Genomic DNA, 15,032 nt, shown 5'->3' on the forward strand with positions numbered 1-15,032 from the left:
CCCCTGGAAAAGTCGGGGTCGCAATTTTTCACGATTTTCGTATGGAATCTCTATCCTCGGTTTTTCGAGGGTAGCAAACATATGAGGAAATTCATGAAATTTGGTCATTTTTTTCAGCAAAAATATATTTTAGGTGGAACCAGGTCACCAGGTCACCAGGTCACCAGGTCAAATGAACTTCTCTGAAAAAGTGTGACAACATGACATTTTGACAACAACACAGGAAATAGATTTCATCGTAAATGTTTTGTTGAGACTTCATCGTCAATGAGCGTAAATCAGACAAAAATGAGTTTTGGTTGAAAAAACAGGTGGAGCCAAAAATGGCTCGACCTCAAAACAAGCATTTTGTGAAGAATATACCAACCCGCGGAATTCCGGCGGTTGCTTTTTTTATACAAAATTCAAGAGTTTTGCGTGTTTTCTACGATGTTGTCAAAATGTCATGTTGTCACCATTTTCAAAAAGATGTTAGTTGACCGAGGGACCTGGTGACCGAGTGACACCCTCACCTAAAATATATTTTTGCCGAATTCAATAAAAAAATGGTTCATTTACTCACAATATTTTTGTACAAAACGACCCCAAACTTTTAACCTCTCTTCTGCAGCTTCTAATGAAATTTTAGCGAGTTCATATTCTCTAAATTCTCTCTTTAAATCTTCTTGTTCCCATTGGTCTAGTTCGTATGGAGAATCTCTATAACCAGAACATATCTCACGTTCATGTTCTATTTGTTTAAGCACATTTTTTCTAACTTCTTCTTCAAACAAAGGTTTTGCATTCTCTACTGTATCTTCAAGTTCTTCTTCATCTAATTTCTCATGAACTTTCTTGTCTATGGAGTCCAGAATTTTTCCAACTGCTATACAATATTTTGGAGAAGCCCACATTGCTATATAGTTTACGAGTCTTGGGTCTACATACGTTCCTCTAACCTGTTTGATTTCATCAGGAATTCCTGCATGAACTTTGTATAAAAAGCAACCGCCGGAATTCCGGCGGTTGGTATATTCTTCACAAAATGCCGTATAATACTCTTCCCAGGACTTATTTTCCAACAACTTTCTAAAGTCTTTCCTAAACTGCTGACACATATTTGTTACATTTATATAACCATCCTTGTCTCTACGTAAGACTTCAATACCGTTGTAAGTGCCTTTTGTGAATGTTTCGCCATTAGATTTGTTCGTGAACGTTTTTGCTTCGACTGTCATTTCAGTACGTACAATAAAAATAAAAAATATTTTTGGGTGGCTTAACCGTCGGACATCCGTTTGTGGCTTAACCGTCGGACATCCGTTTGTGGCTCGACCTCAAAACAAGCATTTTGTGAAGAATATACCAACCGCCGGAATTCCGGCGGTTGCTTTTTTATACAAAATTCAACGGGTGAAAGAATACGATGAAGAAGTCATGACAAAACATTGACGATGAAGTCTCAACAAAACATTGACGATGAAGTTTATTTCCTGTGTTGTTGTCTAAATGTCATGTTGTCTCATTTTTTCAGAGAAGTTAAAATTACCTGGTGACCTGGTGACCTGGTTCCACCTAAAATATATTTTTGCCGAATTCAGCACAAAATTCATGAGTTTTGTGTGTTTTCTACGATGTTGTCTAAATGTCATGTTGTCTCGCTTTTTCAGAGAAGTTCATTTGACCTGGTGACCTGGTGACCTGGTGACCTGGTGACCTGGTTCCACCTAAAAAAACATCTACCCTAAAATATATTTTTTCTGTCTTAAGGAAATTCATGAAAATTCAACGGGTGAATTTTATATAAAAAGCAACCCGCGGAATTCCGCGGGTTGGTATATTCTTCACAAAATGCTTGTTTTGAGATCTCACCATCTAACCAAAACTCATTTTTCAATACTTTTTCAGCACTTTTCCGTAGTTGTATATGAAAGACAATTCGAGATAAAAGTCATAGTACAATGGAATAATATGCTGCACACCGTTTGTTGTGAACCAAACTTGAAAGTCAGAGAAACTGTTACTAGGTGGTTCGTAGAATTTAGAAGCAAAGTCATAAAAGTCCTTACCGATACAAAGAAAACTGTTGTTGCTTGAACTGAAACTTGCATGACACATGACATTTTGAGGGTCAAACACGTTTCTATAAACTGTCAAATCTGCTGGTGGAAGTATAAATTTAAATGGACCATCTGGTGGTAATGGTTCGTTCTGGTTTAGTAACCGAAGAAATTGTGCCCAAGAACGTTTGTCTACTCCCCAATATAAAAACTCTGTATCTCTTGGAGGGTTAATTTCAATCTTTTGAAATGAAACGGTGGAGTTCATCTTGTCATATTCTAGTTTCAGATAGTATGTTCCATTTAGTAAAGAGTGGTATTTTTCTTGAAATTCCCAGTAGTATTTGTTTATTTGAGTTTGGAAGTCATTTAGAGTTTTCTCAAGACTTTCGTCTGAACGAATTGTAAAGATTTTCATTTCATCAAATTTTTCTATTAGACCATCAGAACCTTTATACTGACCATGAAAATATACTGCGAACATAAACGCGTTAGTTCTATTTGAAAACAAAACTCTTCTAAATCCTATTGCCTTTGCATCTGAAGGACTTTGAAGCCAACGAACTGGATAGTCAAACCTGTAAGCCCCGGATGAAATTTCTTCATCTGATATAGTCCTACCGGCATTTGTGAAGATATAGTCTAACGGTTTTGTATCTGCTACTTTTGTTCTTTGTTTTTCAACCTGAAGCATTTCATATATGTAAAAATATATGGTTTTAAAATGGTATGCCATATAGCTTCTTGAATTTGTTAAGAAGTATTTTAACGCGTTTTCCATCTGTATCTCTAGTGTTTACATAAGCATAGCCTGCCTTAGTAAAATATACTTGTAATTTCCTATAGTTTACGCCGGTATAAAAGTAGAAAGAGTCTTGTTCTTCGCTATAGTAGTAAAACTCAAACATATGCTTACCATAGTCTGTAATTTCAATTGTTTCATCTTCTAGTTCGTCGACAAATTCGAATACAATATCTCCAAATTTGCCTTTGTTCTTATTGTTTTCAGAACGAGTGACCCAACGCAAGTTTTCAAGTCTATTGTCGTTTCTTATACGGTTTATATGGTCTACAAAAGGTAAATTGTTAGGGTTCAGTATAAAATGAGTTGCAATGACAATATGTTTAAAATAGTTTTTTCCACCCATCCTCATAAGAGCATATCCGTCATTTCGCTCCCATTCGCTTAAAACTCTTTTTGTCTCTTTGTTTCTGACTTCAAATGACTCACAACAGTGAATTTCATATTTCTCATCTAACAAACAAGTTTCCCAACGGTCTTCTCCAACAAACTCAGCGTACATTTCAAATAAAATAAAAAAATATTTTTTTGAAAAAATGTTTTTATTTCATGCAATGTTTTACTTCATGCAATGTTTTATTTCATGCAATGTTTTATTTCTGTGCCGTCTTCAAGTATACCCCAGTACTTACGCTTGGAGAGTACATGAACTTCGGAAAATACCTTATCTAGCTTAAAACAGCCCATCTTTTCACCGACCATTCCCATTTCAATGAGTTTGTTGTATCCTTCTTCGTTCGTCATGGGCGCGTCAATGTTCTCATAGTAAACCACAATTTTGGATTTGACTTCGGAGAAGAATTTGTTGTAGTTGTCAAGGACTGCCTTTGCGAACTGAGGGTAACACCAATGTTCGACAATAGGTTTTAATGTGGTTACTAAGCCACTTTGACCTTCGGTGAATTCGTACTTCAAAACAAAAGGAGAAAACCTTTCAACAAAGTTGTCGACCTTCTCATAATGTTTACTCTTCATCTTTTGAGGTTTCTTAATGGAATATCCCCATGTCGAATTCATAAGCAATTTGAGTGTCATTGCAAGTTTGGGGTTTGAAGCTTTCCTAATATCATATAGTTGTTGTATGACCTTTCCAACTGTATAGTTCCTTCCTGGGAACTCACCATCTTCGTTTGGAATTCCAGTCGGAATATATTGGACAAACCTCATGTACGCAGCGTTAAGGTCGACATAGTATATCTTTTCATATGAGTCGAACTTGTCGCATCCAATCGGTCCAGTTTTTGGAAATTCAAGCGAGTCTCTTATCTTCTGAGAAACTTCTCCTGTTATCTCATAAACATCGTCAAAGCAACCTGTTTCATATAAAACCTTCTGACCTAACTCTGATGCTCTCCAATACAATTTGACGTCGATTGGATGTCTCAATGGAAGTTTGTTTATAGCATCTTGAAGTTCTTGCAACCTCATTGGAAGTTCTTCTGGTTCAGGTTGGTATCCGAACAATCCAACTCCTTTTGGAACTGTGTACTTCTTTTGTGCTAGAACTTTGTCTGGAACAACTTTTGGTCTTACCAACAATGAAAAGTTTGTTTCGTCTTTTGGTACAAAAGTTTCTGTCAGCTTGTCATCTGGAATTGGTTCCAACAAACCTTTCTCGAAAAGAATGTTAACAGCTCTGACAATGTTGCACTTACCTTTTCCGAACAATGGGTTTGTAAGACTTTCGTTCAACATGAAGTGGTTGTGGACAATTACAATCTTCAACCATGGCAATTTGAAGTCAACAACATAGTCGTCATGTGAAGAACCTTTCTCAGTCGGAATGTTGACTCGGATATTGACATTTGCCAACGGTGCAATTTTTGCCAATTGACCTCTGAGAAGGTACCTTGTCTTCACACATGACTCAAGATACTTCATCTTCTCATCTGTAACAAGACCAGAGTTCCTGAGACATGTAAGAATGCAAGGTTCATTGACAATTCCTTCAATTGAATTGTAAATTCCATACCTTGTCAAGTCAATGTCAGACTTATTTATGAACGGGAAGTATCCAGCATGTTGTCTGACTGCTTGAGGGTTAGGTTGGTACCATTCGAACTTGACACTTGCAATTCCTTCAATTGCATTCAAAATGTCTGAGTCGGAGTCAACCATTTGTTCTCTCTTTGTAGTCTTGAAAGCGTCAAGAAGCATTGCAGCTGTTGTGACATTGCCATATGCATAGTAAATGTGACCATCCAAATCTGTTATGGTCAATCTGAGATTGTGTCCTTTCTTATTTCCGTCTTGTATGGCAGCAAGTACACCCATGAAGCCTTCTTTGTTCTTTCCTTCGTCAAAGTTTACTGTAAAGGTTCGACCAGATGCAATTTTACTTCTAACTTCACGATACTTTTCATATGCATATCTTGTTCTTTCCATGGGAGCATGTGCGTCTTCACCTTTTCCTTTTTTCCTTCTCAAAGGATGCAATTGTTCGTCATGTTTCCAGTAGAATCTGGCAAAGCCGTCGTGTCCTTCAACTTGAGGTTCAGTAACATCGAAAGGCATGTCCATAAGACGTTCTTCTTCTAACCTCTCTAGTCTGTTTGGATAATTTGCGCGTGCTGTTTCTAAGTCCATTTCGTAGCGAAGACCAGACAATTTGTCATAGACTTTTATGGGTCTTCCCTTCCTATATTTAAAATTCTTCGAAACTCTCCAACCATATCTTTGCAACTCTGCTTTTATTCTAGCAGACTTTCTGTCCATTCTATATGGGGGCATTTTTATAAAAATAAAAAAATATATTTTTTCTTTACTTTACATAACCGCCTGCTACCATAAGTCTTTGACGCCAACCCATACCAGCTAATGAAGGTTGACTTGGTTTAGTTTCCAAACTAAACTTTGGTTTTGGTTTCTTCAGTTTTTGTTTTTCTTCTTCTATCGGTTTTTCGTCACTTTTCGGTTCCTCTGACTTTACTTCACTTGCAGGAACAGTTGTGTCGTCAACATCTTCATAAATATCATTATGCCATTTGTTTTTGTTTCCCTTTCAACTTTTGTTTGTTGTAAAGTTTAGAATATTTCGACTCTAAGTCAATGAGATGTTCTAATAATGAACTGTTGGTCAGTGAAGTAAACTTTCCATCTGTTGTCTCATAAACTCCTTCAGACTTCAATATTTTATTTGTGAGAGTCTGTTTCTTTTTTGAGATACTAGCCGTTCCATTTCTATGAAAAGTGACTTTGTGTTGGGGTTGTATTTCCAGACCTGGCACTTTCTATTATTGAATTTTTCTCTTCATCTGTATTCTTTGACAGGTTTTGACAATGGTTCTGAACTTTTTGTTTGTGGTGTCAAATCTACCGTTTCAACTTCTTCGGTCATTTCATCTCAGTAAAAAATTTTAGTTTGGTTTGTTTTTCAACTGGTGTTGTTGTTTTTTAAGTCGGTCTAAAACTTCCTGAGGTATAGGAAGAACTTGACAAACACTGTGGTGTGTAACTGCTGGAAGCCGACAAATCCATCTTGAACCCATTTGTCTCAATGCTGTATTGTTCATTTCATCTCAGTAAAAAATTTTACATTCCCACGTTTGAGGCGGTTGAGGTTGGTTATTGTTTACCCATTGTGTGCATGGTTATATCCTCTGTTAAAGAATCTTTCACCTTGGTCCATATAGTGTCCTGCTTGGTTATAGTAGTCATTTGCTTTGTTATAGTAGTTTCCTGCTTGTCTTCCTACATTGTCCATCCATCCTTGAACTTTTCCTCTTGTTTCAGGATTTGGAATAAGATTTGCTGCATCTCGTGCTACATCCCAACCTTTCTGTACAGTTTGTATAAATAGGTTGTGCTTTCTCTTTCAGTATACCTAATGTACTCAAAATCTTCCTTCCAACTCCAAATACACCTCTGGCTATTGTTCCCACTGCGGTAAAAATCTAGATGCGACTCCTGCTAATGCGCCAAATAAACCCATTTCTTATGGGTTAAAAAAACGAATCCAAACAAGGACCCGTATGTTTCTATAAAGCGACAAAGAAAGCACTCATGGTAAAAATCTTTAGTTTCAACACCAAATGCTTGGTTTATGGATTATTGGAAAACATTCCGAGAGTTAGAACAGATGGACTCCATACTGGCTAATATTTGTCGGTCAAAACACAAGATACTGTGAAGCCATACCATTACAGTCCAAAAATATTTTAGATGTGAAAACTGCTTTGACAATATTCGTTGACAATACCATCAACAAACTAACATCTGACTGTGAAAGTTTCTTCAAATCAGACGATATTAAAAACTATCTGCGTTCAAAAAATGTAAACCAATATTTCATTGTCGACCAAAACCATTCTGCTCTTGGTGTCATTGACGGTTGTATAAAAATGTTAAGAGACTTAAACCAACCACAGGTGGTGAAGCAAATGAAATGTCATATGACGACAAGTACAGACATTTCTCCATGGCAAAGATGAGACAAGTTTTAAATATTTACAATAGCCGTAAACAAAAAGGTTTGGGAAACCATTCCCCGAAGAAATGAAAAACAACCCTGACTTAGAGAAAGACTATATTTAACAATTTAGTCAAAAGAGACAAACAAAAAAGAATGCCGGGCTTCAAACTTCAGAAAGGTGACAAAGTAAAAATAGAAATACCTAAACGCGACCCATATGAAAATACTATTGACTATGACAACAATGGGAACCGACAGGTACTCACATTCGTGTTCGTAAAAAATAGAAGAAAGTATACAAGAGAATATTATGAAGTTTTAGGCAAACATGGCAAAATGTACAGACTGCAAGCAGAAGATAAAACTACTATGCCAGACCTCGTTTCAAACTTGTCAAAGTTCAAGGTGGTATACTTTCAAAGACAGTTCCTAACAAATATAAGACAACTCCTGACGAATATGCTAAAGAAGTTGAAAATGACGACTAAGCAATTCTATACCATGCGTAAACTGTCATGTAAGGTGGCATGTAGTCTTTACTTTGTCCCGTTGTTTGTGTATATCCTGAAACGAAATGTGTATGGTTTCCTCCTCCCTCAGTGTTACTCCAGTAACAATCTATAGCAAACTTAACGTTGTCTTTAACATCATATCCTTTACCTTTTGTCATTCCTGACCAATCCCAATATCTATGCTTATGCCAACCTGCTTGAGATGTACTTAAATCTATGTAGGACTATGTGCAGGTAAATTTTCACCTGAAATCGTTTTACTTCCACCTGTTTCCTTTGAAGAGTTTGCACAATACAAAAACCTGTCGACTATTTGTTCCCATGCACCAACACCAAACATTACTTGAGGACCTCTTGCTTCCATAGATGTATAAATAGAACCTACTGGGTTCATTAAATCAAACATATGAGACATTATAGGATTGTCTCTTTTGAACTTAAAATTTAGTGCAACTATTTCAGGTTTCTTCTGGTTTGTGTCAGAATATTTTTTATAATATAATCTTATGTTTTCAGGGTAGGTAAAGTCTTGACTATAATATTTATTTCTGTCATCTTCATAATAGTATACTATTCTCGTTTTTTCTATTGCATTATATCTTTTATATCTATAAAAATCTAAATATAATGTTAGCTTTTGTTCATCTACATGTGGTGTTCTGACGTCATCTCCATAGTCATAATAATATGGTGCTGGAGCTGGGTCAGGCAATGTCATATCTGTCATTTCATAAACTCCGAAATATTTCTTTGTTCGTCTCCATATAAGTTTAAGTAGCAGTTTGTTGTCTAATGGAACTTTAACTTGTGTACCATCGTTCTTTTTATAGCTTACATACATTTCATTGTTATTTTTCGGAATGAGTTTATACCGTATACCATTTTTTAAGGAATGTACAAACTCCCATCTAAAATATTTATTTTCTTCATTGACAGAAAAGTCACCAACCATAGTTTCAATATTTTTTGTTGTTCCAACTAAACTTTGGTATATTTCATTGACATATGTTTTATTTGCTTTAGTGTTTAAGGTTTCTTGTAAGTTTGTAATATTTGCAATGGTATGTGTATGTCCAACGGCACTTTTCCTGTTTAAGGTTTCTTGTAAGTTTGTAATATTTGCAATGGTATGTGTATGTCCAACGTCACTTTTCATGTTTAAGGTTTCTTGTAAGTTTGTAATATCAGATATAGAATGTATATGAGTCTTTTTAGAATATTCGTTTTCAGCTCTTGTCACTTCACTTGACATTTTATTGTCAACATATGTTTTGTCTGCTAGTTCAGGATGAGTATGTTCTTTTGTTGCATAAGCTTTGTTAGCTCTTTCTTCTTCTTTTGCTATTGCATCGTCTACATATTCTTTGTTCAGCTTTGTTGTCAACATCTGCTTTCAAAAGAAGTTCATCTATAGGTTTCTCGTTTAAGGTTCCTTTTGTTGGATTTATACAAACAGTATGGTTCTTGTTGTCTTGAAACAGAAACTCATCTGTCATTGGGTTTAATGTCAGTTTTAAGCTTCCTTCTTTCAATGACTCAGATATCTTAGAATAGTTTGAAAAGTTTGTTGTGTTCTTATTTAGAGCTTGTATAATGAGTTGTCGGTTGTGTTGTATTTCTCTCATAGACGCTGTTTCATTTGACATTTTTATTCTAGATAAAATATGCTTCCAATAGAAAAGGAAACTTCTAGAGTTGCTACAACTAAACCATTAGATGAACTTTTTACGAATGTCGGTCAAAAGTTTGAGACAGAGACCGTAAAGCATGAAGGCTATCGTTTTGACTACCCGTTAAGATGGCTAAGAGACCCATCCGTCACAAAAGCTATTGGCTTTCGTAGAATGAAGTTCATTTCAGAAGCCATACATGGTTTCCCATTTACGGTCGGTTTTGAAGTTCGATACTATAACAAAGAAAAACGTACGTATGAGAAATTTGAACAGGGAAAACTTTTACAAGTTAGTTTGCTTGTAAACTTAGAAACAACTCTTCAAGCTTTTCAAGAAAAAATAAACGATATCTATCTCGAATATGCAAAGCAGTATAACATTGACGAGGGAGAGTACCATCTCGATATTATATATGACAGGAAAAATGCAACTGTTAAAATCAATAGAATAGAAGACCTTGGAGAAAACGTTTATATTTCTACAAAATATAACAACTTGGCATGGTATAGATTTTTGAGGATGTTAAATCAGCCTGCAGCATATCCAGTACACCCGGACTTTTATGAAGTCGAAAACCCTAATGGAACATATGAAAATGTTTTCGACTCAGATGCTATTATAGTTCATGCTTCATTTTCTGGTGCACAAAACTCTTTTTTATGCTTGGCAAATGACTTTTACGAAAAACCTACAAAGCTATATGAACCACCGAGTGGAAGTATTTCAGACTTTCAAGTATGGTTACTACAGATGGAAGAAAGAGAATAGTTCCATTATACCATGCGTTTTACTTAGAACTTAGTTTCATATACAACTACTATCGAACGGTAAAAATATAATTTTTTAATACGGTTGAGGTGTTGGATTTGGTTGCCAACTTGACTGTGGTGCAGGTTCAGGCTGTTGTATAACAGGAGCTTGTTCTTCTGGTTCAGGGTCTTTAGGTATAATACCAACGAACTGACCTACTCTTTTACCAATATTTTTGACACCGTTCCAAATTCCTCTTCCGACAGATTTTATTCCATTCCATATACCTCTTCCAACATTTCGAAAGAAGTTTCCAATACTACTGAAGAAACCCATTTTACTATATGTAAAAATCTAATGTCCGCCTAGTCTCTTACGTTTCCTGTTGAGTTCCATAGCATTCTTTAACTGGAGCTCATACATTCTGTTTCTCCTCTGGTAGAAAACATACTCTGGGTCAACTCCTGTGTTCGCGTCATCTGCATAGAGTTGTTTATATCCCACTTCAGGGTTTGTATAAAACTCTTTCCATCTCATATTTGCATACCATGGTGGCAAACTTAACGCAGCGTCATTTGACATGGCAGTTTGCATTTGTACATCTGTTGGCACTTGACCATAGTTTGCCATTGCAGTTTGTATTCTAACTTCATTTGGAATATTCTCTGGGTTTGGTTGTCCAGGTTGCTGTGCATTCGCTAAGTTCTGTGCGTCCATTTAATATTAGATAAAAATATCTCTTACGAGTACATATACTGAACATTTGCAGGCATCGGTTCATCTTCATATTCTCTGTACTTTTCTGCCACGTCAAAGAAATAGATGACACAATGGAAAAAACCTAAAACAAGTAGTCCTATTTCAAACCACATTTACTTACCAATAAAATTTCTTTGTTATGACACTTTCTCCGGTTTATAGGACCTCTCTCATATTCTATCTTGTCATATTTAAACACATAGTCATGTATGTCCTCTAACCATCTCATAACGGTTTCCAAACCACTTTTATCGGATGTAAAGTAAAAGCATGGATGGTTATGTAAAACGTCTAAAGTTTCTAAAGAGTCTCTCAAAGTCCAGTCTACTTGGTATTGAAAATCGTATGTTATAGAACGGCGGGTCTACTATAAAGAAAACATTTTCCTTGTCTTTAAATTTTTCATACAACTCTGTCCAATGACATCTCACAAACTCTATACCCTCAATATATTTTTCTATGTCCTCTTTGAAAACCTTTGTATAGTTAAGATATAAAACGTTTGACATAAGTGTTTCAATGTCATGAACTCTTATAGAACCACTATATAATAGTCTAGCAGATATACTATCCCAGTCTATATATTCTACTTTTTTCAAAACCTCTCTGACAATATTTTTCTTATCTAATGGTATACGTTCCATCTTACCTATAGGTATCTTTTCTTTCAACTCACTCAATATTTTGTTTGTGTCTGGTATATGTTTGAGACGGTTCATATAGTTGTCGAAGTCATTGCATATAATCTTTGAGTCTGGGAATACGGTATGGCACAGATGGGATATATAGAAACTTCCACCGAACAAATCTACAAATGTTAGACCATTCGGTAGTTTCTTAAGTTCTCTCAATAGAATATCTTTACATCTACTCTTATTTCCAAAGAAGGGTAACGGTGGTTTTGTAAAATTCATTTTATATATATAATAAAAATGTTTTTACCTGAAAAAGTGACAGAAAAGGCTTCTCAAAGTATACTTCTTTGAACGCCCGTAACTTTACTGTAGCGACGATAGACCCTTACTTGTCCGGACATAGTTATACTATTTTGAGTCCTCTACCGAAAAGTCAACAGCAACGACTTTCAAAAATTTTAAGGGCTAGAAGTCACGAAGTGCCTGGGAAGCCCGACAACACCCAAAAAAACCTCATTTTATACCTCATTGCATACTAAACATCTTTGGGGCTAGAGGGCACGAAGTGCCTGGAGGCCCCACTCCCTTTTTTTTTTTTTTTTTTTTTTTTTTTTTTTTTAACACTAAATGATAATATGATTTATAATATAAATAAAATATTTTCAAGTCCAATAAATCAAAATTGATATTTTAAAAAAAACTAATTAAGAATTCAGTGATAATTTTATCAAATATTACAAGACAATATGATTTATAAGCAGAATAAAATATTTATTATTAAATTTGAAAAAACACTTTTTTTTATAAAAAAATTCGGGCTATTTATCTTATATATATATTATACAATGATTTGACATATATAGTATAATAGAAATATCATAAAAACTAACATCCATTCGAATAAAATATATTTTGTCCATTTACGAGTCATCAGCAATATAAGTTATACTATAATTTTCCACTTTACATCCAGAACTAGTGCATATCGATGGCTTCGATGGCGTTTTATCGATTTATCACAGGCGAAATCATTATCAAGAAGTCATCGGCAGCCATTTCATTCTAGAATATCGAACTATTTGCTTACAATTTAATTTAAAATCATCTGATAATTTTATATTTTATAGGTGTTATATTCACAATGATATATATTTTATAATATTGAACATGAGTTGAACAAATCTCCACCTTACTGAAATAATATATGTTAATTGAATTCTTATAGGTCTATTGAAATCATATATGTCTATTGAAATATTGTATGCCTATTGAAATTTTATATATCTTTAGAAAAATTGTAAAATAATTCAAATTTTCAAGAAAGAGCATTTGACTTCATTTATGAATAAGAAAAAAGGTCATTCGTCCTCAAGCCAAAGAGCTGCTCAATCAGCATCACAGAGGACCCAAGCTCCAAGTACTACGCCTGTACAAAGTCATTCATCACATCAGAATACTGCGCCTGCACAGAGTATTTCACCACATCAAAATACCACGCCCGTACAAATTGATCCACCACATCAAAATACCACGCCCGTACCAAATCCTGAACCACTTCAAGATACAGATGATCCAATAGCATTTTTTGCTCAAAGGGAAATCGATTACATCGCCACTTTTGCTGACGCTCCAATAATTCCAGATCCTCCAAAAAAACAAAAAGAACCACTTAAAATAAGAATAGAAGAAATTTTACACAATGACGATAATAATACATTAATTAAATTAACAAATCTTACGTGCAAAGATTTTCGAGATCTTATAAGACTTTTCATCCCTTCAATTGAATTACATCATTATAAGAATACTAGGGTTTCAATGGAAGCACGTTTATTAATTACATTAACATGGCTTAAACACGCTCCTGGATTCGAAGAATTGGCCGATAAATTCGGTATCAAAAAGACACACACAAGGCAAATTATCATTGATGTGATCGATGCAATTGGTTCTAAAATCGGCCGAGAATATGTGAAATGGCGATCATTTATTAAATGGGATGATCGCGAAAAATCAAAAGAATATCCTTATATGTTGGGAGCACTTGATGCCACAGTTCAAGAGATACCCAGAAGTGCCAATCAAGAAAAATATTATTCAGGCAAACATAAAATATGCTGCATCAAAACTCAGTGCTTTGTAAGCCCAAAAGGATTTCTTTTACATTATTCCAAACCAATCAGAGGAAAGAGACATGATTTTCATTTGTTTAGGAAATCCAACACATTGATAAGCAAATTAAAAGCAGAAGCAGATAAGATGAAAGCAGAAATCGATCAAATACCAGTCCTTTTGGCAGACTCTGGCTATCAAGGAATTCATCAAATTATTCCATGGGCATTAATTCCATACAAGCGCAGAAAAAATAGCGAATTAACTGCTGAGCAGAAGACATTCAATAAAAAATTGTCAAGCAGCAGAATAATTGTGGAAAATTACTTCTCCAGACTCAAACAATATTGGAGAGTAATTGGAGGAAAGTGGCCCTTACATGTTGATAATGATCTCACTTTTTATCACAAAACATTTGGCATGTGCGCTGGCTTGACAAACAAACTCTTGTACAGGAGGCCACTTCGTAAAGGCGCAGAAAAATGGGATTTCCTTGACTTAGACAGCATGGATGAAACAACAGATGCATATAATTACACAGATTCAGCTTCAGAGAGTGATAGCGCCAACTTATATTGAGTAAAAAAATATCTTTTATATTAATATAATTTTTATTCAACATAAAAAAATATTAAATAATAAAAATATTTTTTTAATATTTGCTAATGTCAAAAATGATTGAAAAGTGACGGTGGTTTGCGGTTTGACATGATATGAGTTGATTGGATATTTTATTTTTGTTCACCTGAAAGATATTATTGGATATTATTGAAATAATTGTAATAAAAGCAATATTAGTAATGATTGTCAAAATTTGTTTGAAATGTGACAACGGTTTGCGGTTTGACATCTTATTTGTTAATACATTTTAAACGAATTTTGACAATCATTACTAACATTGATACACTTCCAATAATTACATTGTTGATCCACTTCCATCACTAACATTGTTGATTCATTTCCAGTATTTGAGTTGCTTATCCACTACTATTATTGACGTTGTTAATTTACCTCCATTAATTGCATTGTTGATCCAGCTCCATAATAAACATTGTTGAACCATATCCATAATAAACATTGTTAAGCCATTTCCAGTATTTGAATTATTGACCCACTCCCATTATTAATATTGTTGATCTACCTCCATTAATGTTAAAATTGTTGATACGCATTCCTTAATATATTTATTTTAATTTGTTGTTAACTAAATAAAACCTCCTAAATAATAACTAAAAGAACCTGCATTATCTCTGAATATACTCATTTTTAATTAAATACTTATTATTGTGATTATTTATTTTTATATTATAGTTAAACCTAATTAAATGAACTCACAATA

The 15,032-nt window shown here is 34.6% G+C and overlaps 5 protein-coding genes and 2 pseudogenes across 7 annotated transcripts, besides 1 other annotated feature; 2 read left to right on the forward strand and 5 right to left on the reverse strand.

Annotated features, from left to right (window-relative positions):
- Window positions 1-12,197: part of a mobile genetic element that runs on past the window's edge.
- Window positions 555-1,217, reverse strand: TVAGG3_0734210 (uncharacterized protein; the record flags this gene model as incomplete). The annotated part of the gene is made up of 1 exon (XM_051244650.1): window positions 555-1,217. The coding sequence occupies one exon, from the start codon at window positions 1,215-1,217 to the stop codon at window positions 555-557; it is 663 nt and encodes a 220-aa protein (XP_051091237.1).
- On the reverse strand, window positions 1,873-2,457 carry TVAGG3_0734220 (uncharacterized protein; the record flags this gene model as incomplete). Its single annotated transcript, XM_051244651.1, has 1 exon — window positions 1,873-2,457. One exon carries the CDS (start codon window positions 2,455-2,457, stop codon window positions 1,873-1,875), a length of 585 nt encoding a protein of 194 aa, XP_051091238.1.
- Window positions 3,418-5,556, reverse strand: TVAGG3_0734230 (DNA/RNA polymerases family; the record flags this gene model as incomplete). Its single annotated transcript, XM_051244652.1, has 1 exon — window positions 3,418-5,556. The coding sequence occupies one exon, from the start codon at window positions 5,554-5,556 to the stop codon at window positions 3,418-3,420; it is 2,139 nt and encodes a 712-aa protein (XP_051091239.1).
- On the reverse strand, window positions 7,746-8,605 carry TVAGG3_0734240 (annotated as a pseudogene). Its single transcript has one exon. A coding segment is annotated over exon 1 (860 nt).
- TVAGG3_0734250 lies at window positions 9,690-10,276 on the forward strand (annotated as a pseudogene). Its single transcript has one exon. A coding segment is annotated over exon 1 (587 nt).
- On the reverse strand, window positions 10,281-10,442 carry TVAGG3_0734260 (serine threonine-protein phosphatase family; the record flags this gene model as incomplete). Its single annotated transcript, XM_051244653.1, has 1 exon — window positions 10,281-10,442. A coding segment is annotated over one exon (162 nt), but the record flags the coding sequence as incomplete, so codon positions are not given.
- Window positions 12,198-12,922: 725 nt separating the features above from the next.
- On the forward strand, window positions 12,923-14,272 carry TVAGG3_0734270 (DDE endonuclease family; the record flags this gene model as incomplete). The annotated part of the gene is made up of 1 exon (XM_001309551.1): window positions 12,923-14,272. One exon carries the CDS (start codon window positions 12,923-12,925, stop codon window positions 14,270-14,272), a length of 1,350 nt encoding a protein of 449 aa, XP_001309552.1.
- Between the last annotated feature and the right edge of the window lie 760 nt (window positions 14,273-15,032).

The sequence above is a fragment of the Trichomonas vaginalis genome, chromosome III (assembly GCF_026262505.1).
Source record: "Trichomonas vaginalis G3 chromosome III, whole genome shotgun sequence".
Classification (NCBI taxonomy): Eukaryota; Parabasalia; order Trichomonadida; family Trichomonadidae; genus Trichomonas; species Trichomonas vaginalis.